A 22,579-nucleotide genomic window follows, 5' to 3' on the forward strand; every position below is an offset into this window, starting at 1 on the left:
GCTGGGCCTGATGACTGCTGCTTCTATGCCAAACCTGAGCTTAATCATTAACACTCAAACCATGGCAACAATCCTGTCTCCAGTAGGGATGGGGGAGAATTTCTCCCCGAAACTTCGGGGGGCCAAGCGCCAACGCATTCGGTCCTCCGAAGGTTGTTCGGGGAGAACTTCTCCTCCCCCCCGCCCCCCCCCGGGATGGGACTTACCTTTCACGAATGTCCCTCCCGGCGGCGGGTCCCGGCGGCAGTTCGGTAGGTCTTCGTCAGGGGTAGGGGTGGGGGCGGCAGCCAGTCTCTCGACTGGCTGCCGCCGCCGCCATTACAAGCAAAGTAAAAAAAAACACAACGCCCCTGTGATAGGCTACGTAACGATTAACGTAGCCTATCACGGCTAGATTTGCAAAGTCAGCCGTGATAGGCTACGTTAATCGTCACGTAGCCTATCACGGGTGAGTTTAAAAAAAAAAAAGCGCGTACGGCTAATGGCGGCCCCCATAGGGAGCTGCCATTCGCGTTCCTTATTTGGTCCCTGTAGTCTACGTAAAGTTTTACGTAGACTACGGCGAAAACAAGGGCAACGCTATTTGCATTGTCGTTATTTTCGCCGTAGTCTACGTAAATCTTTACGTAGACTACAGGGACCAAATAAGGAACGTGAATGGCGGCTCCCTATGGGGGCCGCCATTTGTGTACGCGTGCTTTTTTTTTTTTTAAGTCACCCGTGATAGGCTACGTGACGATTAACGTAGCCTATCACGGCTGACTTTGCAGATCTAGCCGTGATAGGCTACGTAAATCGTCACATAGCCTATCACGGGGGCGTTTTTTTTTTTTTAACTTTTTATTTCGTGGCCGGGCGAGGTGAGGCGCCTCCCCCCCGGCCTGAATTTCAGCTGGGCGAGGAGGGAAGCCTCCCCCCCGGCCTGAACTTCGGGGGGAGCAGCGAAGCGCCTCCCCCCCACCGTGAAGCAAGCTGCGAGACCAGGTAAGTGACTTTCGTGCACCCCTAGTCTCCAGTGGCTCCCCAGAACTAAAATGGAGCTGCTGTTACAGGATTTACAAGGTGGTCGTTTGGGAGTGACTGACTGACAGTTCTCCTTCCTTCCAGCTTAAGCAGGCAGGTGGAAGTGGAGAGGCCGCTGAAAGCATATGCCTGGTGGCCCCTTCTCTGACCAGCACCTGAGGCAAAAGTATAATTTTGCAAGGGATATTCAGGGAGGGGAAAGAAAGCCAGGGATTATGTCTGGAGAACAACAGGCCTGCCAGAGAGAAGGGACACAGTTCTCCCCATAGTGCCAAGCCTGGCTTCTGAAAAGGCAAAGAGATTTCTCCTGCACTCTTCCCAAGGTGGAAAGAAGTCTCTTTTTCCAGGCACAGACTAGCAGAATACTGGGTGGGTTGGTAACAAGAGCTTTCCGAAAACAGTAGCTAAGGCACTTGCCTCCCAGCTGAGCAGAGCAGAGCAGAGCAGAGCAGAGCAGAGCAGAGCAAGCTGCTCCAGCTGGGCCAGGGACTACAGAAGCAAGCAAGCTCCCAGAGAGCGAGCGACCAGAGCGGGCGGACAGGGGGAGCAAACAGGAGTTGGCCAGGGGAGTTGCAGTGGTAGAAGAGACCAAGGAGACAGAGGCTGAGAGTGGGACTCTGCTTTTAGCCTCTACTGAGTAGAGCAGGCACAGGCTAGTCTAGAACAATCACAAAGCTAGACACAAAAAGGGAACAGAGGCTGTGGAAGGACAAGACTCTCCAGTGGTGGTGACCTGCAAGGTGTGTGCAATGTTTGTTTTCTTGCCGGAGAACAACCTGGCCTACACCTGCAACAAGTGCAAGTTGCTCACGCTGCTGGAGGAAAAAGTAAGTGGACTGGAGCGGCGACTGTTGACCCTCTGGGGAATAAGAGAACACGAAGAGCTCTTGGACAGAATGGGGGAACTACGGCAGCAAAGGGAAGACCAGAAGCTTGAACAGCAACAGCAAGATGAGGCAGTGGGAAATGCTGAGGTGAAGAAAAATGGAGTAGAGGAAACTCCTTGGAAAAGGGTGACAGTTAGGAGAAGAACTAGACGCCACTCTGCACCAGTGGAAGCAGTGGACCTGTGGAACCAATTCCAGGTACTTGCGGATGAGACTGGAGGACAGCCTGCAGAGGAAGAATCACAGGGGAACCTGCATGAGAGTGAGCAAGAGGCTGAAGGTCAGTCAAACAGAGGCGATGAAACCCAGGCCTCCAACAACAACAAGAGAAGAGTGGTAGTAGTGGGAGACTCCTTGCTGCATGGGATCGAGACCCAAGTATGTCGCGAAGACCCGTGGACTCGCCAGGTATGTTGCCTCCCGGGAGGACAGATTAGAGACGTGATTGAAAGGTTGCCTGCACTCATGAAGCCCACTGACAGGTATCCCTTTCTTCTCATCCACGTCGGAACAAATGATACCACCAAGCGGAGCTACAAAGAGATCACGTCAGACTTTGAAACTTTGGGAAGGAAATTCAAGAACTTTGGGGCCCAGATAGTTTTCTCATCCAGACTTCCAGTAGTCAGAAGAGGGATAGAAAGGGAACGAAAAATACCCCAGGTGAATGACTGGCTACGAAGGTGGTGCCGACGAGAGAGATTTGGATTCTGGGACCACGGGCTATACTTCCGGGAAGATGGGCTGTTGGCAAGGGACGGGTTGCACCTCATAGAATCATAGAATCATAGAATAGTAGGGTTGGAAGGGGCCTACAAGGCCATCGAGTCCAACCCCCTGCTCAATGCAGGAATCCAAGTCAGAGCATCCCTGACAGATGGCTGTCCAGCCTCGTCTTGAACACCTCCAGTGTGGGAGAAGGGAAGAATGTGTTTGGCCACAGCATGAAGAACTTCATCAGGAGGGCTTTAAACTGAATCCTATGGGGAAGGGAGATGTAATGTTGGGGGTAACAATGGACGTAGGCGCATGCATCGCAATGGAGAGAACAGCTCTGATAGCGCCCAATAATAGTCTTCAGACAAATGTGGGAAGAAAGCCAGACTATGAGGCACATGGCCTTCGATGTCTATATACTAATGCCCAGTTTATGGGAAATAAACAGAACGAACTTGAACTCTTAATACAGGAGGGAAATTATGACTTGATAGGTATAACTGAGACTTGGTTGGATGACTCTCATGACTGGAATACGGCAATTGAAGGATATAATATGTTCAAAAAGAACAGGAGGAACAGAAAGGGAGGTGGGGTTGCACTGTGGGAAAAATACATATTTCTGCACAGAAATACAGGAGGATGAGCTTGGGAGCCCCATCAAGAGCATCTGGATCAAAATAAATGGAGAAGAGAATAAAAGGAACCTGGTGGTCGCAGTCTACTACCGGCCACCCAACCAAGGAGAAGACAAGATTGAAACTTTTGAAAAGCAAATAGCCAATGTTTTAAGGAAGCATGATGCAGTAGTAATGGGGGACTTCAATTTCCCCAATTTTGGTTGGGAGACAAATTCTGCAAAACATGGCCCCTCCAGGACATTCCTGACTTCTGTGGCGGATAACTTCCTCCTACAGAAAGTAGAGGAAGGAACTAGAGGATTGGCTATCCTTGACTTGATCCTAACCAAGAGAGATGACTTAGTGGATAAAGTAGCAGTTACAGGAACTCTGGGGGAAAGCGGCCATGTTGTTCTTGAGTTCTTGGTTCTAAGGGAAGCAAAAGCCGAGTGTAGTCAAACGCGTACCCTGGATTTTAGGAAAGCTGATTTTCATAAACTCAGAACAATGATCAGTAAGGTCCCATGGCAAGCGATTCTAACAAGAAAAGGAGTCCAAGATGGGTGGGAGCTTTTAAAAAAGGATATTCTCAAGGCACAATTACAAACAATTCCAACAAGAAGAAAAGGTAGAAGACAACAGAAGACGCCAATGTGGCTTCACAAAAAGCTTAGAGATGACGTGAAAACAAAAAAGGACACATATAGGAAGTGGAAGGAAGGACAAGCAACAAAGAAAGAGTACAGGCAGGTAGCACAGAATTGCAGGGATGGCATCAGGAAGGCTAAAGCAGAGAACGAGCTGAGGTCAGCGAGGGATGCTAAAAACAACAAAAAGGTTTTCTTCAGCTATGTGCATAGTAAAAAGGCTGAGGAAAGAAATGGCGGTTCAGCTATTAAATAAGGATGGCAAAACGATAACAGATGACAAAGACAAGGCAGAGGTGCTCAATTCCTACTTTGGCTCAGTCTTCTCCCAAAAGAGGGTCTATGACCCGCTTGGCAAAGGCGAAGTGCAGGCTGAAGGGGCCGGATTGCAGCTTGAGATCGATAGGCATATGGTCAAGGAACCCCTCATTCCTTTGAATGAGTTCAAATCTCCAGGGCCAGATGAACTGCATCCTAGAGTCATAAAGGAACTGGCAGAAGAGCTCTCAGAACCGCTGTCTATTCTCTTTGAGAAATCATGGAGGACGGGGGAAGTGCCAGATGACTGGAGGAGGGCTCATGTTGTCCCTCTCTTCAAAAAGGGTAAAAAGGAGGAACCTGGGAACTTCAGACCTGACATCAGTCTGACATCAATCCCAGGGGAAATTCTGGAGCAGATGATAAAGCAATCCATCTGGAAGCACCTTGACAACAATGCTGTGATTACTCGAAGCCAACATGGATTTGTCAAAAACAAGTCCTGCCAGACAAATCTGATCTCATTTTTGGATCAAGTCACCTCCCTTGTGGACCATGGGAATGCTGTAGACATCATATACCTCGACTTCAGCAAAGCTTTTGACAAAGTGCCCCATGATATCCTGATCAGCAAACGAGCTAAGTGGGCTAGATGAAACAACGATCCGGTGGATCCACAGTTGGCTACAGAATCGGACTCAAAGAGTGCTTCTAAATGGGACCTTCTCCAACTGGGGAGAGGTAACAAGCGGGGTAGCGCAGCGCTCAGTTCTGGGCCCAGTGCTCTTCAGCATTTGTATGAATGACTTGGAGGAGGAGGTGCAGGGAATGCTGATCAGATTTGCAGATGACACAAAATTGGGTGGGATAGCTAATGCCTTGGAAGACAGAAACAAAATTCAAAGTGATCTGGATAGACTGGAGCGCTGGGCAGAAAACAACAGAATGAACTTTAATACGGATAAATGCCAAGTTCTGCACCTAGGAAAAAGACACCAAATGCACACTTACAAGATGGGGGATACGTGGCTCAACAACACTACAAGCAAGAAGGTTCTTGGAACTGTGGTAGATCACAAGCTGAATATGAGCCAACAATGTGATGTGGCTGCAAAAAAGGCCAATGCTCTTTTGGGCTGCATTCATAGAAGCACAGCTTCCAAATCCCGGGAAGTACTAGTTCCCCTCTACTCAGCACTGGTTAGGCTTTATCTGGAGTACTGTGTCCAGTTCTGGGCACCACATTTTAAGAAGGATGCAGACAAGCTGGAGAGGGTTCAGAGGAGGGCAACAAAGATGATCAGGGGACTGGAAACAAAGCCCTGTGAGGAGAGACTGAAAGAACTGGGCATGTTTAGCCTTGAGAAGAGAAGACTGAGGGGAGATCTGATAGTGCTCTTCAAGTCCTTGAAAGGTTGTCACAGAGAGGAAGGCCAGGATCTCTTCTCGATCATCCCAGAGTGCAGGACACGGAATCATGGGCTCAAGTGACAGGAAGCCAGATTCCGGCTGGACATCAGGAAAAACTTCCTGTCAAAGCAATATGACAATGGAACCAATGACCTAGGGAGGTGGTGGGCTCTCCCACACTGGAGGCGTTCAAGACGGGGCTGGACAGCCATCTGTCAGGGATGCTCTGACCTGGATTCCTGCACTGAGCAGGGGGTTGGACTCGATGGCCTTGTAGGCCCCTTCCAACCCTACTATTCTATGATTCTATGTCCACCTCTCTTGACAAGGGGGCATAGAAACAGTGCTGAGTATTGAGGCAGGAGAAGGGTCCAGTTGAGGCCTTCCTTTCTTCCTGCCAGAAAAGGGCATTTGGTGTGGCAGGGAAGGGAGGCCTCTCTGCGGATGGAAGGCTATGCTGATGGAACAAGAGGGAGGGAGGGAGGGATGGTACCTTCACGCATATCCAGTGACAATTCCTCAAGAACGCCGGCTGTGGCCCCAGTTGGCTGAACTGTTCCTCTGCACCCCTGAGTCAACTGAGCATAGGTGTTCATGCACCTGATGAAGTGGGCTTCAGTCCACAAAAGCTTATGCCAGAGTACACGTTAGCCTTTAAGATGCCACAAGCCTCTCTGTTGTTTTGTGGTGGTGGAGGAGGAGGAGGAAGAGGGGGCGGCGGGGAGGCACGGCATGCATTGCAGGTTTCCCAGGGTCAGCAGGAGCATCTTCCCGGTAAGCTCAGCTGAGAGTCTCTACAGATTTCTGTATCCCAGCAGAGGCCAGAGATCCAGCACCCTCCAGCAGGAGTCAGTGGGAAGAGAGCCCGAGGGCGAGGAGGATTTCCAGAAGGGAAATCTATGTCTGTGGAAATGAATCAGGACTACAGGGCTGGAACGCAGCCCGTTTCTCTGCATGGTGTACACCGAGTCTTCTTCCACCTACTCACAATGCTGCTCTGTGCTGCACCCAGATTCTCCCCCACAAGCTTTGCTGCTCAGTGCCCACTGCCCTCAGCCGCAGAGGACACGGCTGGGCCCCGCGATAGGCTTCATCCCTGGCTTCTGGGCGGAGGGGGCTCTCCATGTCTGTGTGGACTATGTGCTTGGCCAGGGTGGCGGGGAGGAAGAGGCCACTTTGAGGAGGAGTTCTGTGGCCCCCATTCCCTTGCTCAGTGCTGTTTCAGCAACCCCCTCCTCTCCCTCCCTCTCTCTCTTAGATGGGCTCTTTGTCACGGACTATTTCACCCGGACCCCTCGCAAGCTGAACCCCTTCCGCTCCTTCACCAGCATTGAGCTCTTCCATTTCCGCATCCCTGAAGACACGGTCGCAGCCGTCTGGAACCTCATCACCTTCAAAGAGCAGGGTGGCACTTTTGGGGACCACTGCCCAGACCGCAGCATCACCGTGTGAGTTGGCGAGTGGATCGGAGGGTCTTGCTTTCTGATCTCTTTTGCATGCTCAGACCCAGGCGGCCGCTCCCGTTCCCGGGGTTTCCAGGACTGGCCCACGCACCCGCAGCTGCTTCCAGGGCAAACAGGTCGGTGACGGAGAGCGCTGTGCTTTCCATCCTGCTGCAGCAAAACTGCCCCTCGCTTCTTTCTGCATCTCTGCAGGCTCCCATTGGAGTTCCGCCACAGGCATCTAGTCAGTCTCTCCCGGGGCTCGGCACCTCCCGTCACTCCGCCATCTGAGCTGGCCGGCCAGCTCAGGGGTGGGGTGGGGGCAGCCACTCCTTTCTCCTGAAAGCAGCTGTGGCCATCTGGGGCCTGCTGGGGTGGGAATCTGCTGGAGTTCTCAGGTTATCAGTACTGTAGCGTGTGCCCACTTCTCTGCCCGTGGGGCCCTCAGGGCAGGGCTGCTGTCCTTTCATGTCCCATGCCCTTTGGAGCTGTGAAGCCAGAGGTTTCACCTCCTCTAGGGCAGACGACCCCCGAGGGGCTCTTGTGGGTCCGGCCTAGCCCTTGCGGAAGAGTAATTGGCAAAGTGGGCCGCTGTGGCCCGAAATGTTTGCTGAGCCTCCGAACCACTCGTGCACGCGGTACTGAGAAGCAGTGCTAATAATCAGCAGGGAAATGAAATGTTCTAAGGGGATGTAGAAGGAAGAGCCAGTTGCACAGGGCTGTGGGGGAGCCGGGGTGCTCGGCCCTCTTTTCGCCACCTGTTTCCCCCTCAGATGAGAATGAACCGGTCGGCGAAAAATCTCATCCTGCCAAATGCCCCCAGCAAGTCTAGAGCTGCACTTTCCTCACAGAAGCCAGGAGGACCTGTGAGGAGGCGGCGGCAGGAGAGCCCCCCCCTCCCATCGGAGAGGTCAGGCTAGCTGGGTGTGCGTGTGCGATCTGGGCACACCAGTGATAGCTGACATGTTCTAAGATGATGCACCTCAGTCACACTTTGGCATAGCCAGCCAGGCTGACCTGCTGCAGAGGTCCTGTCGTAGCCAATTTTGAATGAGATGTGGGAGGTGGGGGAGAGGAATGTTGTTGTTTTTAAGGAAAGGACAGCTTAGGATGGATCGGCCACAGGCCAAACTGCCCAAGGAAGGCAGCACAGGCTGTCTTTCCCAGGCCGCTCACAGCAAGAGGCTGCCCAGGAGTCGGTTGCAACTGCTGCACTGGGGAAAGATAATTACCCTACCCAAAGGAGAGGCTCAGACTAGATAACCCCTAAGGGCCCCTTCCAACTCCCGCTCCAAGCCAGCAAGAGTCCTCTTTGGGCCCTTCCACTACTTGATCCAGCTCCATCCTTCCTTCTCAATCCAAGTCCCCTGAATTCTGCTCTCAGTTTTTCCCTCCTCTCTCTCACACACACCGATTTGTGCCCATGCCTGCCTGGCCCAGCTCCACCCCTCATCTTTCCCCCTTTCCTTGGCAGGTATTTCCGTTCCGGGGCGCCCCCCGTCATTAATCCTCTGCGCACCCACTTCCCCAGGGACACGGCCGTGCCGGGCTCCTTTTCCCTCACTCTCACCTGGACTTTGCCAAACAGGACCACCGGGGTCTTCAACATCACCAGCCCCCTGCCTGGGGACTGGTTCCTGGCTGCCCACTTGCCCAGAGAACAGGGCAAGATCTCGGTCAAGGTGAGACCCTGGAAAAAGTGGGCAGGGCTTACTGGGGAGAATAAATATGAATAAAACAACGTCTAGTAACAAATTCTATCTATGTAGCTAAAATGTATATACATAAAAACAGTAAGAATACACTGTTATTGTGCTGTAAAAAAACATACATCAAGCCAATCAGGGAGAATACAATGCTGTTGAGTCATGGAGGCCTGACCGTACCCAAAATAGCCAATACCAAATGAACTGAGTGCTTCTCAACATGCAGTCTTCCTCAGTGGTCTAGTGAAAGGGCTACGGTCTAGTATATGAGAGGTATGCCCAAAAGGAAACAGGCATATGCGGACAGCTGTGCAGACAGCTTGAAAGCTCCTGTTAAGGCAGCATTCAGAGCTACTGTGCTTTCTTATCGGTCTCCCGTTTGTATGACCACTGCAGCTCCTTGCCACCCTCAGAAACAGTTATTTGCAGCGGAGCTTTTGGCCCCCTTGCAGTTGACCATTACCATAACATGTGCATTCCTTTGCTGGTGCATGTACTAGAGGAAGGACTGGCGAGACTAGTAAATTGGTCTAAAAACTGCAGGGTCCTATGCTGGAAATTGTGCTGAATGTGTTATACACAGTGTGTCTATATACATATGTCTGTTTCTCTTTGGGCACACCTCTCATATACTATACCCTAGTCCTTTCACTAGACCATCGAGGAAGAGCGTATGTCGAAATGCGCTCTGTTTGTTTGGTATTGGCTAGTTTGGGCACCGTTAGGCCTCCATGACGTTATATTCTCCCTGATTGGCTTGACGTATGTTTCTTTACAGCACAATACACAACAATGTAGTCTTAATTATTGTTCTGATGTATATATATATTAGCTACATCGATAACAAAACTTTACCCTTAGATCCTAGGGAGGATCTAGATTTACCTAGGGAGGCGGTGGGCTCACCCACCCTGGAGGCGTTCAAGATGAGGCTGGACAGCCACCCATCAGGGATGCTCTGACTTGGACTCCTGCATTGAGCAGGGGGTTGGACGCGATGGCCTTGTAGGGCCCTTCCAGCCCTACTATTCTATGATTCCATGATCCTGTTCTGTCCAGATCTGCTGTCACTGGGAAGCCCAGCCCAGCGGTTCTGTGGCTATATTGCTAAGGGCTGGGAGACGCCTCCTGCTTTGGCTGAGCCTCTGGAAGAAGCCAGGTGCTTGGCCAGTCCAGCTGGTGGCCTTGGAGGGAGAATGAAGAGCAGTCTGGGTGGAAACACACCCCAGTCCCAGGGCACCCCTTTCCACAGGGCTGAAGCAGTGGGAGGAGGAATGGCCCTGCTGGATGGGGAAGATGGGAGTTTAGCCCAACTCACCAGCTGAGGCTGAGCTACACAGAGCTGGGTGGCCAGCAGGTGTACTCAGGCAGACTGGATCATTCCGCACACCCCACTTCTCTGAGGGGCGAGATGTTCCAGGCGCATGGGCTGACACAGGCGTGGCTCCCTTTGGAAGGAGGCCGCTGGAGGCTCATGGGCATTTGGTGCTATTTGTCTTTATTTACAAATATGCTGGTGGAGCAAAGGTGGAGGCACAGCTGCCACACTCCAGCAGCCAGACAAAGCCCACCGCTCACCCTTCAGATCTCTGGGGTGAGAGCCCCCCCCCCCCCCGGCTAGCTCACAGAGACTAAAAACTCAGCTCTCTGTGTGTCTTGGGGTGGAGTGGGGGAGCTCTTTTTCCAATTTGTCTCTTGCCTTCTAGAGATGTCGGCCACTTCCCAGTGCTTGTTGGCCATTTTATCTGGAACTTCCCTGAGAAACTTGGCAACTTTGCCAGGCCAGTAATTAAGGCCATCTCCTGGATCGATGGGCCCTCTCCTGTCCAGCCCCAAGTCTCACGTGACCTATCCACGAGAAGCGCCTTGGGCGAGGGAAGGCCTCAGGCTGCGAGCAGCCAGGGTTGGCGGCCCCAGCGGCCAGCAGTCTGACCTGGCTGCTCCAGGGGCCGTGGCAATGAATTCTAGGCCCCCTGGCCGGCGCCCCCGCCAGCAGCCCCTAGCGCCCCGCTCTGAACCAGCCGAAGTTTCCGGGCGAGGGCTTCCTTCCATCCACCCACTTGCCCTGCAGGCGCGAGGAGGGGAGGAACTGTTGCAGCCCCCGGAAAGCTGACGGGGGGGCACGGGGGGAGGGGGGCCCTCAGCGGCTGAGCGCTGCCCCGGGCCGCTTGCCCTCCTCGCAGCCCAGGAGGGCCAGAGGCCCGCGCGCTCGGCGGTGCCGGACTCAGGCGCGCGGCGGCCAGGTACGCCTCGGGGAGCGGCCGGGTGGCGGGCCGGCAAGAACGGGGTCGCCGCGGGGCCTTCTAACGGCGCCCCTCCCGCCCGCAGGGCCTCGCCGAGGACTGCCAGTACCTCTTCCAGCCCCAGCTCATCGTCCAGCGCCTCGTGGGGATCGGGGTGCTGCACCCGGACGACGTGACTGAGCACGTCCTCTCCCCGCACAACCGCTCGCTGCTCTACAAGTGAGTGCCGGAGAGGGCGGAGGCTCCCCCGGGCGGAGGCGCGCGGCCCTGCTCGGGGCAGTCGGCGGGCCCCTGCCCATCCCCCTGCCCCTGCGCGGCCGAGGGCGGCATGAGGCGGGGCCGGGGCCGGGGCGGAGGAGCAGCGCCCGCGGGCAGGGCGGCCCAGGGGCTGGAAGCGTCCCGGGCGCAGCACTTCCGGGCCACGCGAGGGGCGCGCCGGCTGGCGCAGAGGCGTCGTGCCCGCTCCCGGGAGCAAAGCGGGCGAAGAGGGGCGCGGCGCCCGGAGCCCGCCCCGCCCCCGCGCCGCGAATCCCGTTCGGTGCCGCCCGCCGCGCGTATCTGATGCGCAAAAGACGCTTCGGGGCCGGCCGGGGCCTCGGCTGCGGCAGAGGAGAGCGGGGCTGGGGGGGAGCGGGGCGCCCGGGCGCCGCGCCGCTAAGTGGCTCTCTCCCCGGCCAGGGTGTTCGTCCCCAGCTACACCTCCCGGCTGCTGGTGCAGCTGCGCAACTGCCGCGGGGCCGAGCAGAGCGGGGAGGGCTGCCCGCTGCGGCTGAAGGCGCGCGGCAAGGCGCCCCCCCTGCACAACTCCTCCGCCGTGGACTGCCGCGAGCACGCGCCCTGCCGCCTGGCCCTGGAGCTGCCCTTCTGGCAGAGCTGGTACTACGTGCTGGTGGAGAGGGGCCCGGCCGGGGCCGGCGGCGCCCGCTTCCAGCTGGTGGTGCAGCTGACGGGTGAGTGGGGCGGGGCCGCCCGAGGCCGCCAGCGGCGGGGGGGCCACGCCTCCAGGCGGAGGGGCGCCGGCCGGAGCTGGGCCCGGCCCGGCCCGGCCCAGGCAGCAGGGCCCGGGCCCAGCCCCCGGCAGCGCCCCCAGGTGACAATGGATCTCCGGTAGCGGGTGACCGGGGCGGGGGGGAGCCTTCTCTGGCCGGGCCCGGGAGAGCCCCTGCCCGGGCTTCGACGGGCAACTCGCCCGGCCCGGCCAGGCAGCAGCTCTGCAGGCCGCTGATACGACGAACAGCAGCCGGCCCCCCTGGGCGTCTTGAAAGCGCAGGGAGAAGGAAGCGGAAGGGGGGCGCGGGACTCCTGGGGCGCGGAGCCCCCGCTCGCCGCGCCTGCCGCCCCGGGCAGGGTCCGGCGCAGCGCGGACTAAGACCGACGCCGCTTCTGCAAGAGGGGAACGGGCAGACCGGGCCAGAGCGCCACAGCGCCGCCAGCAGGGCGGAGCAGCTGGCCGGGCCCCGAGGGCCCGGAAGGCTTCTTGGGCCCGCGAGGAGCCCTGAGGACTTCGACGAGGCTGTTCGGCGGAGCAGGCAGCCTCAAGGCAGAGGAGGCCCGCCCTGACCGGACCGGTGGCCTTCTGGCAAGACAGGCCCCAGGAGCGAGCCCCCCACACACACACGCGCCAGGGACCGCTCGACCGGGAGCCCGTGCTCCTCCTCTCTGCCCTTACCGTATTTTTATTTATTTAAAAGATTCATATCCTGCCCTATATCATTAAGATCTCAGGGTGGCGTACAGGTAAAATCAGTTTAAACGGTATAAAACATAAATAATTTAAACAGCTAAAAACATATTAAACATTAAACAAGCTAATACCAATTAAAATCTGAAACAGAACAGTTAAAACAGTGTGCTACTTTAGGGGATGCATTTAGCCCTCAAAGGCTTTGGTAAAAAGCCATGTTTTTACTTGGCGCCAAAATGAAACCAATGTACGTGCCAATTGGGCTTCCGAGGGGAGGGCACTCCACAACCAGGGTGCCACAGCAGAGAAGGCCCTCTCCCACACCCCACTGTAGTGTATGTCTTGCACTGGTGGAACACAGAGGAGGGTGCCTCCAACAGATTTCAGTCCTCAGGCAGGCATATATAGGGGGAGGAGGAGGTCTCAAGCTGCTTATGGCTTTAAATGTCATCACCAGAACTTTGAATTCTGACCAGAAGAGTATTGGCAGCCAGGGCCATTCCTTCGAAAATGGGATTATATGATCTTTACAAGATGTTCTGGTCAGCAGTACATTGCAGTAGTCTAACTGGGAGGTTCCAGGAGAGTGCGCAGGACAGGAAGGCCTGGCGTGCTATGGTCCATGGGGTCACGAAGAGTCGGACACGACTGAACAACAACTGGGAGGTTATCAGCAGATGCACTGCTGTGGCTAGGTTATCCCTGTCCAGGAAAGGCCATAGCCAGCGGATCCGCCGAAGCTGGCCCCAAGTACTCCAGGCCACGGAGTCCACCTGGGGCTCCAGTGATGGGAATGGATCTAGGAGTACTCCAAGCTACGCACCTGCTCTTTTGGGGGGCGTGCAGCCCCATCCAGGAGAGGTCACTTACCAAATGCCTGGACATGGGAACCCCCAATCCACAGATCTTCTGTCTTGTCAGGATTTAGTTTCAGTTTATTGGCCCTCATCCAGCCCACGACAGCCTCCAGGCACTGGTCCGGCACCTTCACCGCCTCAGCTGACTCTGACACCAAGGAGAAATAGAGCTGAGCATCAGCAGCATACTGGTCACACCCACCCCAAAACTCCTAATGACCCCACCCAATGGCTTCACATAGATGTTGAACAGCATGGGAGATAGAATAGAACCCTGTGGCACCCCACAGCTATAATAGCCATGGGGTAGAACAGGACTCTCCCAGTACCACTGTCTGGGATCAGCCCTGCAAGTAGGAGCAGAACCACTGTAGCACAGTGCCCCCACTTCCCATCCTGCAGAGCCGATCCAGTAAGACAGCATGATCTGTGGTGTCAAAAGCCACCAAGAGACCCAGGAGGATCAACAGGGTAGCGCTTCCCCCGTCTTTCACCTGGAGCAAGTCGTCAGAGCAACCAAGGCCATTTCAGTGCCGTGCCCTGGCCTGAAACTAGACTGAAATGGGTCCAAATAGTCAGTTTCCTCCAAGAACGTCTGAAGCTGCCCAGCCACCACACACCCAAGCCCCTCGCCCCCAAAGGGGATATTAGTGATGGGGCGATAGTTCTCACACATCTCTGGGTCCAGGGCGGGCCTCTTCAGGAGAGGGCGCACGACAGACTCTTTCAAGGCAGCAGGCACCACCCCCTGGACCCACCCAGTCAATCCACCCCTGCTCAGCCTGCAAGGAGTCCACCTTAGGTCTGCAAGAGCCCTCCCTATTTTAGGGGGAGGGCGTTCACAAGGGGAAAGGGAGAGATCTGGAAGCTGATGAATGGGGGCATCCTCTGGAAAGGGCACAGGACAAATGCAGAGGAGGCTTGGACTGCACAGGCCTGTCCCTTCCCAGGAGCGGGGGCTGATGGCATGGGGGCTGCTGGGCAGAGGTCCCGGGCCTGACTCTCACCTGTGGGACACCTGTCTCCCACAGACTGCTCCCGGACAAGCCTCACCCACACCCTCTTCCAGTTGCCTGGCTCCAGCCTCAACATGCCACACTCCTTTGGCTCCCCTGGGGGCCTGGCCCTAGCAGACGTCCCGCCCCCCTCCCTCCCAAACGGCACCCACCATCCAGCACCCGCCCCGCCCCCCAGGGCCAGTGACCACTGCTGGCCCATCCGGCCTACCCTGCGCAACGAGCTGGACACTTTCTCTGTGCACTTCTACATCTTCTTTGGCCCCAACGTCTCAGTGCCCCCAGACCGGCCGGCCATCTTTGCCATCAACCTTCTGCCTGTGCTGGACAGCGGTGGCACCTTAAGCCTCGAGCTCAAACTGAACGTGGTGAGTTTGGAAACGGGGGGGGGGGACACCCAGTGAGCCAGGGCCTGGCAGAGGGCCACTGCCAAGGGTGGGAAGAGAGGGCCCGGCCTGGCGCTTGTGGGAAGGGGAGCAGCGTTTGGGGAGGGCAGAAGTGGGGTATTTTGGGGAGGCATGGTGGGAGGGCGAGGAGGCGGAGGGCTGAGCATGGTCAGTGAAGGGCAATAGCAGGAGAAAGGGGTCCCCCCCAACATATTTGAATATTCCTCCTTTCTGTGCCACATGGAACCCCCAAGACTGCTAACACACACGATTCAAAAGAGAACAGCAAAATTTTACAAAATAATAACGTGACAGGGTGCCTGTTTCCATAGTCCTCTCTGCGCGGGGAGAACGCAACAGTGTTTGCATGCTTGAACCATGAGGTCCCGCTGTCATCAGAAGAGAATGCGTCCATCACCTGTGAGACAGGTAAGGGCCAGGCTATGCCCACCTCTGCCCTGATTCGCCATCCCAGCATCTGAAGGCTGTGCCATCTAGCTGTTGCTGTTGGTTTGCAAGGAGCACCATGTCTGCTGTGGTGGGGGGAGCAGCCAAGCCTGCAGGAGCTCCCATGGGTGGAGGAAGTGGTGTCCTCGGCCCCGGAGCTCACTGGCTGCTTTTCCTTGGCAGCGCTGCTGGCAGGGTTCCTTCTCTCCATAAACACCACAGCCCCCCTCGCCCGCTTGCGTATTCCCTACCCCCAGACGGGGAGCTGGTACCTGAGTCTGCGATTGCGCTGCGCTACGGATCGTGGGTAAGCCAGCCAGGCAGGGCAGCCTGCATACCTCGTCTGCGTTACACAGCTCTTCCTGCATGTGTCTATTTTGCACAATCTGTGCTGCTTCAGAGGGCCACAGAGCCTGAGGGGCAAATTTCTGAATAGAGCACTACAGACTCCACCCCTGGAAATCTGCCACAACCTCCCTCGGGCTGCTGGGGTGCTTCTGGTGTCCCCCCAGCCTTGGAAGCCACTCTGCGTTGCATTGTACCTGGCCCTGCTGCCCCAGACAGAGGGGGCACGGTCCCCGCAGACTGGCCCGCCAGGCTCAGACAACACAGGCGTGCAGAGGCCTTGCTCTGGGAGGTGCAAGGGGCTTGGGGGCAGCGGGAGCGCTGTTCCGATACACCATTCTTCTGCAAATGCCCAGGAGAGAGCGGAGGACAGGAAGGCCTGGCGTGCTATGGTCCATGGGGTCACAAAGAGTCGGACCTGGCTTAACGACTGAACAGCAACAGTCATTTCCCTGCCCTGTCCTTCCTTCCATTTAGGCCCTGCATGCTGGCATCCCACTTTGCAAAAAGGGGAAGTGAGCCTGGCCGGGGGCGTTGCACCCAACACTTTGACACCTGGACAAAATGTCACCTTATCCCACAAACGTAGGCTTTCCTGCACCTGCCGATGAATCTTGGCCCTAGAGACAGAAAGCTGCCCTGGTTCAAAAGAGAGCATGTCCCTAGATAGGCCATTTCAATGCTTTCTTCACACACAAGAATAGGGGTGTGCAGCATGCAGAAGTAGCCATTCCTCTGCCACTTCCCCACCTGACGCCAGGCGGATTAACAACTCTGATCCTCCAGCCCTTAGTGGGCGGGAGAGGGGCCAGCGCGTCGGTGGGCTGGCCAGGAACAGATGGGCAGGGTCTTGCTTTCCCTCTGGCTCGGTCTTCTTCAGGCATGTCTTGTGCCAAGGAGCATGGTGCATATATGTATGATTGGTCCAGTTGTTGCCAGGCCAGGGGTTCCATCAGACGCTCCGGCTCAGATGAGGCCTCACTGCAGCAGGGGCAAGATCAGCGTCGCCTTGCCTGGGCCTGGCAGAGGGATCCCTGGATCCCCTCCAGGCTTCCCTGGATCTCTTCCAAGCTGCCTGATGCAACTTGCCCCCCTTATTTCACCCCGACGTGTTTCTCCTCAACCTGGCCCCATCCTGCAGCAAGCCAGCCTTGTGAGGAGTCAGCACCCCCAGACATGTCCCCCAAAGTGCGTCCCGGAAACCTCCCGGCCCCCTCACTGTCACCGCCGTGCTCAGCCGGGCCCAGGCTCAAGAGCCGGAGGCGGCGTGGCGCAAGCAGACCCTGGGATGCTGCCTTCCCGAGGAGCCTCTCAGGCGCCGCAGCCATGGGGCCCCCGCATTTCGCAGGCCCCTTCCCACAGCGGCAGCGGGGCGCCCCTCGGCTGCCTTGCTGCCCTGCGCTTCCCCCCCAGGCTGGAGTTCTGTGGGAACATGACAGCTGAGGTGTCCCTCCGCACCTACCTCTCCCCCTGCATCAACGACTGCGGTCCGTACGGCCAGTGCAAGCTGCTGCGCACCAACAACTACCTGTATGCGGCCTGCGAGTGCAAGGCGGGTGAGTCCAGGCCGCCTGGGCGGGCGGCAGGCCAGGGAGGCGGAGCGGCACCACTCCGCCCATTGCCCTCGTCAGCCTCCCAAAGGCGTGGGACGGGGGCTACCAGGGAGGGGCGCTGGGCCCACAGCAGAGCTTCGCCTCCTCATTCCAGAGATGTGGGGGCTGCTTGTGATTACTCAATGGTAAGGGAAAGGCCTTTTGCATGTGCTCAGGGGCACTCTCTTTTTATGTCTTCATGTGTCCCAGGCTCAGGCTGGCCCTTAGCATCGAAGACGAGTTCCAGGCACAGCCCCAATTAAGCCCCACCCTCAGTGCACTCACTCCCGGGTTCCTGGGGGGGCGAGGAGGCTCTTTCCCACTGAGCGTCTCATGGGTGCATCAAGGCATTGGCCCTATTTCCTCTCCCAGGTGCTTGGGGGGGACACGGGGGGCAGTTGGGGCTGGCCTTTATCAAGCCTCTCTCCTCGATGGGCTGTGGGACTTTGGAAAGAAGGTTCTGGGGCAGGAGCCGCCGGGCTTCCTCGCGGGACAGCCTGGCCGAGGGGCCTCTGCCAGCCCTGGCCTGACTCTGGACCCGCCCACAGGTTGGAGCGGCTGGGGCTGCACCGACAATGCCGCCGCTGCATCCTACGGCTTCCAGCTGCTCTCCACGCTGCTGCTCTGCCTCAGCAACCTCATGTTCGTCCCTCCCGTGGTCATCGCCTTGCGGAGCGGCTTCCCGCTGGAGGCCACCGTCTACGTCTTCACCATGTTCTTCTCCACCGTGAGTGGGCACGTCCTCCCGGGGGGCTCCGGGGCCTTCCAGGAGCCCAGCTGCAGATGAACCCCCTGCAAGGGGGCGGGGCGAGGGAAGTCGGGAAGAGCGCCTCACACTCCGGCTCCACGGAGCCTTCCCGGGCGCGCTTGCCCAGGAGAGGCCTTTAGCCAGAGACAAGTGTCGCAGGCTCAGCCGCACAGGGGGGCTGCCTTTGAAGGGGGGGTATCTGGCCACCTCCTCCATGCACGTCTCTAAGCCCTTTATCAAGGGATTCCAGTGAGTGCCCCTCACAGCTGCTTCCAGCAGTGAAATTCTGCCCAGGAATCAGGCATTGCAGGAAGGAGAGAAAGGAGGACTGCTCTTCGTCAGCTTTGAACATGCTACCAGTCGGTTCCCTTGCATGACCATAGATTAGATGGAAGAATTCTGTCCAGTCTCTGTGCATCATTTAGATGTTCATGAGTTTCAATCATAAGTACATAAGAAGGGCCCTGCTGGCTCAGACCAGGGGTCCATCTTGTCCAGCATTCTGTTTACACAGTGACCAACCAGCTGTTGACCAGGGACCCACAAGCAGGGCATGAGCGCAACAGCACCCTCCTGCCCATGTTCCCCAGCAACAGGTGCACATAGGCTTACTACCTCTGGTTGTGAAGGTAGTACATAGCCTTCGAGACTAGTAGCCATTGATAGCCTTTTCCTTCAGGGGTTTGTCCACCCCCTTTTAAAGCCATCCAAACTGGTGGCCATCACTACATCCTGTGGTAGCGAGTTCCATAGTTTAACTGTGCGCTCTGTGAAGAACTCTGTTTTTCCGGCTGAACATCAGGAAAAACTTCCTGACTGTTAGAGCCATACAACAACGGAACCCATGACCCAGGGAGGTGGTGGGATCTCCCACACTGGAGGCGTTCAAGATGAGGCTGGACAGCCATCTGTCAGGGATGCTCTGACTTGGATTCCTGCATTGAGCAGGGGGTTGGACTTGGTGGCCTTGTAGGCCCCTTCCAACCCTACTATTCTATGATTCTATGAACTACTTCCTTTTATCTGTCCTGAATCTATCATCTATTCTATGATTCTGTGATTCTGTGATCTCCCACCAATCAGCTTCATCGGATGAGCCCAGGTTCTACCATTTTGAGATTGGGGAAAAATGTCTCCCTATTCACATTCTCCACACCATGCATAAGTTTGTACACCTCTGTCATGTCTCCCCTTACGCTCTTTTTTTCCAACCTAAACAATCCCAGCTACTGTAACTTTCTCTCATAGGGGAGATGCTCCAGCCCCTTGATCATTTTAGTTGCCCTTTTCTGCACTTTTTACAGCTCTACAATATCTTTTTTTAGGTGTGGTGACCAGAACTGGACACAGTATTCCAAGTGCGGTCGCACCATAGATTTGTATAGGGGCAGTATGATATTGGCAGTTTTAATCTCAATCCTTCTCTAATTACGCCTAACATGGAGTTTGGCTTTTTTTTACAGTGGCTGCACACTGGGTTGACATCTTCATTGAGCTGTTCGCCAGAACCCCAAGGTCTCTTTCCTGGTCGGTCACTGCTAGCTCAGATCCCATCAGGCTATACTTGAAGTTGGGATTTTTTGCCCCGACGTACATCACTTTACACTTGCTTACGTTGAATCACATTTGCTATTTGGATGCCCATTCTCCCAGTTTGGAGAGATCCTTTTGAAGCGCTTCACGCTCCCTTTTTGTTTTAACCACCCTAAATAATTTGGTGTCATCCACAAACTTGGCCACTTCACTGCTCACTCCTAATTCCAGATCATGTATGAACAGGTTGCAAAGCATTGGTCCTAATACAGAACCCTGTGGGACCCCACTATTTACTTCTCTCCATTGGGAGGATTCCCCTTCATGGATCACTGCCTTGTTGTGGCGAAGGGGCTTGCGTAACTCAGTGAAGCCATAAGCTATGCCATGCAGGGCCACCCAAGACGGACAGGTCATGGCAGAGAGTTCTGACAAAATGTGGTCCACTGGAGAAGGAAATGGCAACCCACTCCAGTATTCTTGCCAAGAAAACCCCATGGAACATATCACAAGGCAAAAAGATATGACGCCGGAAGATGAGCCCCTCAGGTCGGAAGGTGTCCAATATACTACTGGGGAAGAGCAGAGGGTATTTCCAAGTAGCGCCAGAAAGAGTGAAGCGGCTGGGCCAAAGCCGAAAGGACACTCAGCTGTGGATGTGTCTGGTGGTGAAAAGAAAATCCGGTGCTGTAAAGAACAATATTGTTTAGGAACCTGGAATGTCAGATCAATGAATCAAGGTAAGCTGGAGGTGGTCAAACATGAGCTGGCAAAATTGAACATCGACATCTTGGGAATCAGCGAACTCAAATGGACAAGCATGGGCGAATTTAATTCAGGTGACCATCATATCTACTATTGTGGGCAAGAATCCCTTAGAAGAAATGGAGTAGCACTCATAGTCAACAAAAGGGTGGGAAAAGCAGTACTGGGGTACAATCTCAAAAACGATAGAATGATCTCAGTACGAATCCAAGGCAAACCATTCAACATCACAGTAATACAAGGCTATGCCCCAACCACTGATGCCGAAGAAGCTGAGGTTGATTGGTTCTATGAAGACCTACAACACCTTCTAGAACTAACACCCAAAAAAGATGTCCTCTTCATCATAGGGGATTGGAATGCTAAAGTAGGAAGTCAGGAAATCACTGGGATAACAGGCAGGCATGGCCTTGGTGTACAAAATGAAGCAGGACAAAAGCTAATAAGAGTTTTGCCAAGAGAACACGCTGATCATAGCAAACACTCTTTTCCAACAGCACAAGAGACGACTCTACACATGGACATCACCAGATGGTCAATATCGAAATCAGATTGATTATGTCCTTTGCAGCCAAAGATGGAGAAGCTCCATACAGTCAGTCAAAACAAGACCTGGAGCTGACTGTGGCTCAGATCATGAGCTTCTTGTTGCAAAATTTCAGCTTAAATTGAAGAACGTAGGGAAAACCACTAAACCATTCAGGTATGACCTAAATCATATCCCTTATGAATATACAGTGGAGGTGAGGAATAGATTTCAGGGATTAGACCTGATAGACAGAGTGCCTGAGGAACTATGGACGGAGGTCCGTAACATTGTTCAGGAGGCAGCAACTCAATCCATCCCAAAGAAAAAGAAATGCAAGAAAGCCAAGTGGCTGTCTGATGAGGCTTTACAAGTAGCTGAGGAAAGAAGGGAGGCGAAAAGCAAGGGAGAAAGGGGAAGATATATCCAACTGAATGCAGAGTTCCAGAAAATAGCCAGGAGAGACAACAAGGCCTTCTTAAATGAACAATCCAAAGAAATCGAGGAAAACAACAGAATGGGAAAGACTAGAGATCTCTTCAAGAAAATTGGAGAGCTCAAGGGAACGTTTTGTGCAAAGACGGGCATGATAAAGGACAAAGAAGGCAGGGACCTAACAGATGCAGATGAGATTAAGAAGAGGTGGAAAGAATACACAGAAGAACTATACAGGAAAGATCTTAATGTCCCTGATAGCCATGATAGTGCGGTCACTGAACTTGAGCCGGACATCCTAGAGAGTGAAGTCAAGTGGGCCTTAGGAAGCATTACTAACAACAAAGCTAGTGGAGATGACAGTATTCCAGGTGAGCTATTTAAAATCCTAAAAGATGATGCTGTTAAAGTGCTGCATTCAATATGCCAACAAATTTGGAACACTCAACAATGGCCGCAAGACTGGAAAAGGTCAGTTTACATTCCAATTCCAAAGAAGGGCAACGCCAAAGAGTGTTCAAACTACCGCACAATTGCGCTCATTTCACGTGCCAGCAAGGTGATGCTCAAAATCCTACAAGCTAGGCTTCAGCAGCATGCGAACCGAGAACTACCGGAAGTACAAGCTGGGTTCCGAAGAGGCAGAGGAACTAGAGATTAAATCACCAACATTCGCTGGATCATAGAGAAAGCAAGAGAATTCCAGAAAATCGCCTATTTCTGCTTCATTGACTACGCTAAAGCCTTTGATTGTGTGGATCACAACAAACTGTGGCAAATTCTTAAAGTGATGGGAGTACCAGACCACCTCACCTGTCTCCTGAGAAACCTGTACGAGGGTCAAGAAGCAACAGTAAGAACCAGACATGGAACAACCGAGTAGTTCAAAATTGGGAAAGGAGTACGACAAGGCTGCATATTGTCACCCTGCTTATTTAACTTATATGCAGAGTACATCATGAGAAACGCCGGGTTGGATGAATCACAGGTCGGAATTAAAATTGCCGGGAGAATTATCAACAACCTCCGATATGCAGACGATACCACCCTAATGGCAGAAAGCGAAGAGGATCTAAAGAGCCTCTTGTTGAGGGTGAAAGAGGAGAGTGCAAAAGCTGGTTTGAAACTCAACATTAAAAAAACTAAGATCATGGCATCTGGCCCTATCACTTCCTGGCATATAGAAGGGGAAGAAATGGAAGCAGTGACAGATTTTACTTTCTTGGGCTCCAAGATCACCGCAGACGGTGACTGTAGCCATGAAATTAAAAGACGCTTGCTCCTTGGAAGGA

General features: G+C 54.6%; 2 protein-coding genes across 2 annotated transcripts in view; one reads left to right on the forward strand and one right to left on the reverse strand.

The window, feature by feature from the left end:
* The window catches only part of FAM221B (family with sequence similarity 221 member B), a 62,141-nt gene extending 50,805 nt beyond the window's left edge, over nucleotides 1-11,336 (reverse strand). Inside the window, exons 1-2 of the mRNA XM_084832748.1 lie at nucleotides 11,063-11,336; nucleotides 8,575-8,694 (exon numbers count right to left, since the gene is read on the reverse strand). The gene's annotated coding sequence lies outside the window, so the exon portion shown is untranslated. The remainder of the gene's footprint in view (nucleotides 1-8,574; nucleotides 8,695-11,062) is intronic.
* The window catches only part of TMEM8B (transmembrane protein 8B), a 33,434-nt gene that overhangs the window by 5,129 nt on the left and 5,726 nt on the right, over nucleotides 1-22,579 (forward strand). The window contains exons 2-10 of the mRNA XM_084832735.1: nucleotides 6,821-7,010; nucleotides 8,479-8,686; nucleotides 11,039-11,172; nucleotides 11,632-11,903; nucleotides 14,526-14,878; nucleotides 15,229-15,325; nucleotides 15,527-15,650; nucleotides 17,102-17,244; nucleotides 17,829-18,007. Of these exons, the coding sequence (XP_084688861.1) occupies nucleotides 6,821-7,010; nucleotides 8,479-8,686; nucleotides 11,039-11,172; nucleotides 11,632-11,903; nucleotides 14,526-14,878; nucleotides 15,229-15,325; nucleotides 15,527-15,650; nucleotides 17,102-17,244; nucleotides 17,829-18,007 (1,700 nt within the window). The remainder of the gene's footprint in view (nucleotides 1-6,820; nucleotides 7,011-8,478; nucleotides 8,687-11,038; nucleotides 11,173-11,631; nucleotides 11,904-14,525; nucleotides 14,879-15,228; nucleotides 15,326-15,526; nucleotides 15,651-17,101; nucleotides 17,245-17,828; nucleotides 18,008-22,579) is intronic.

The sequence above is a fragment of the Heloderma suspectum genome, chromosome 2 (genome assembly GCF_057233095.1).
Source record: "Heloderma suspectum isolate Gila_16-S chromosome 2, 16-S_ref, whole genome shotgun sequence".
Taxonomy (NCBI): Eukaryota; Metazoa; Chordata; class Lepidosauria; order Squamata; family Helodermatidae; genus Heloderma; species Heloderma suspectum.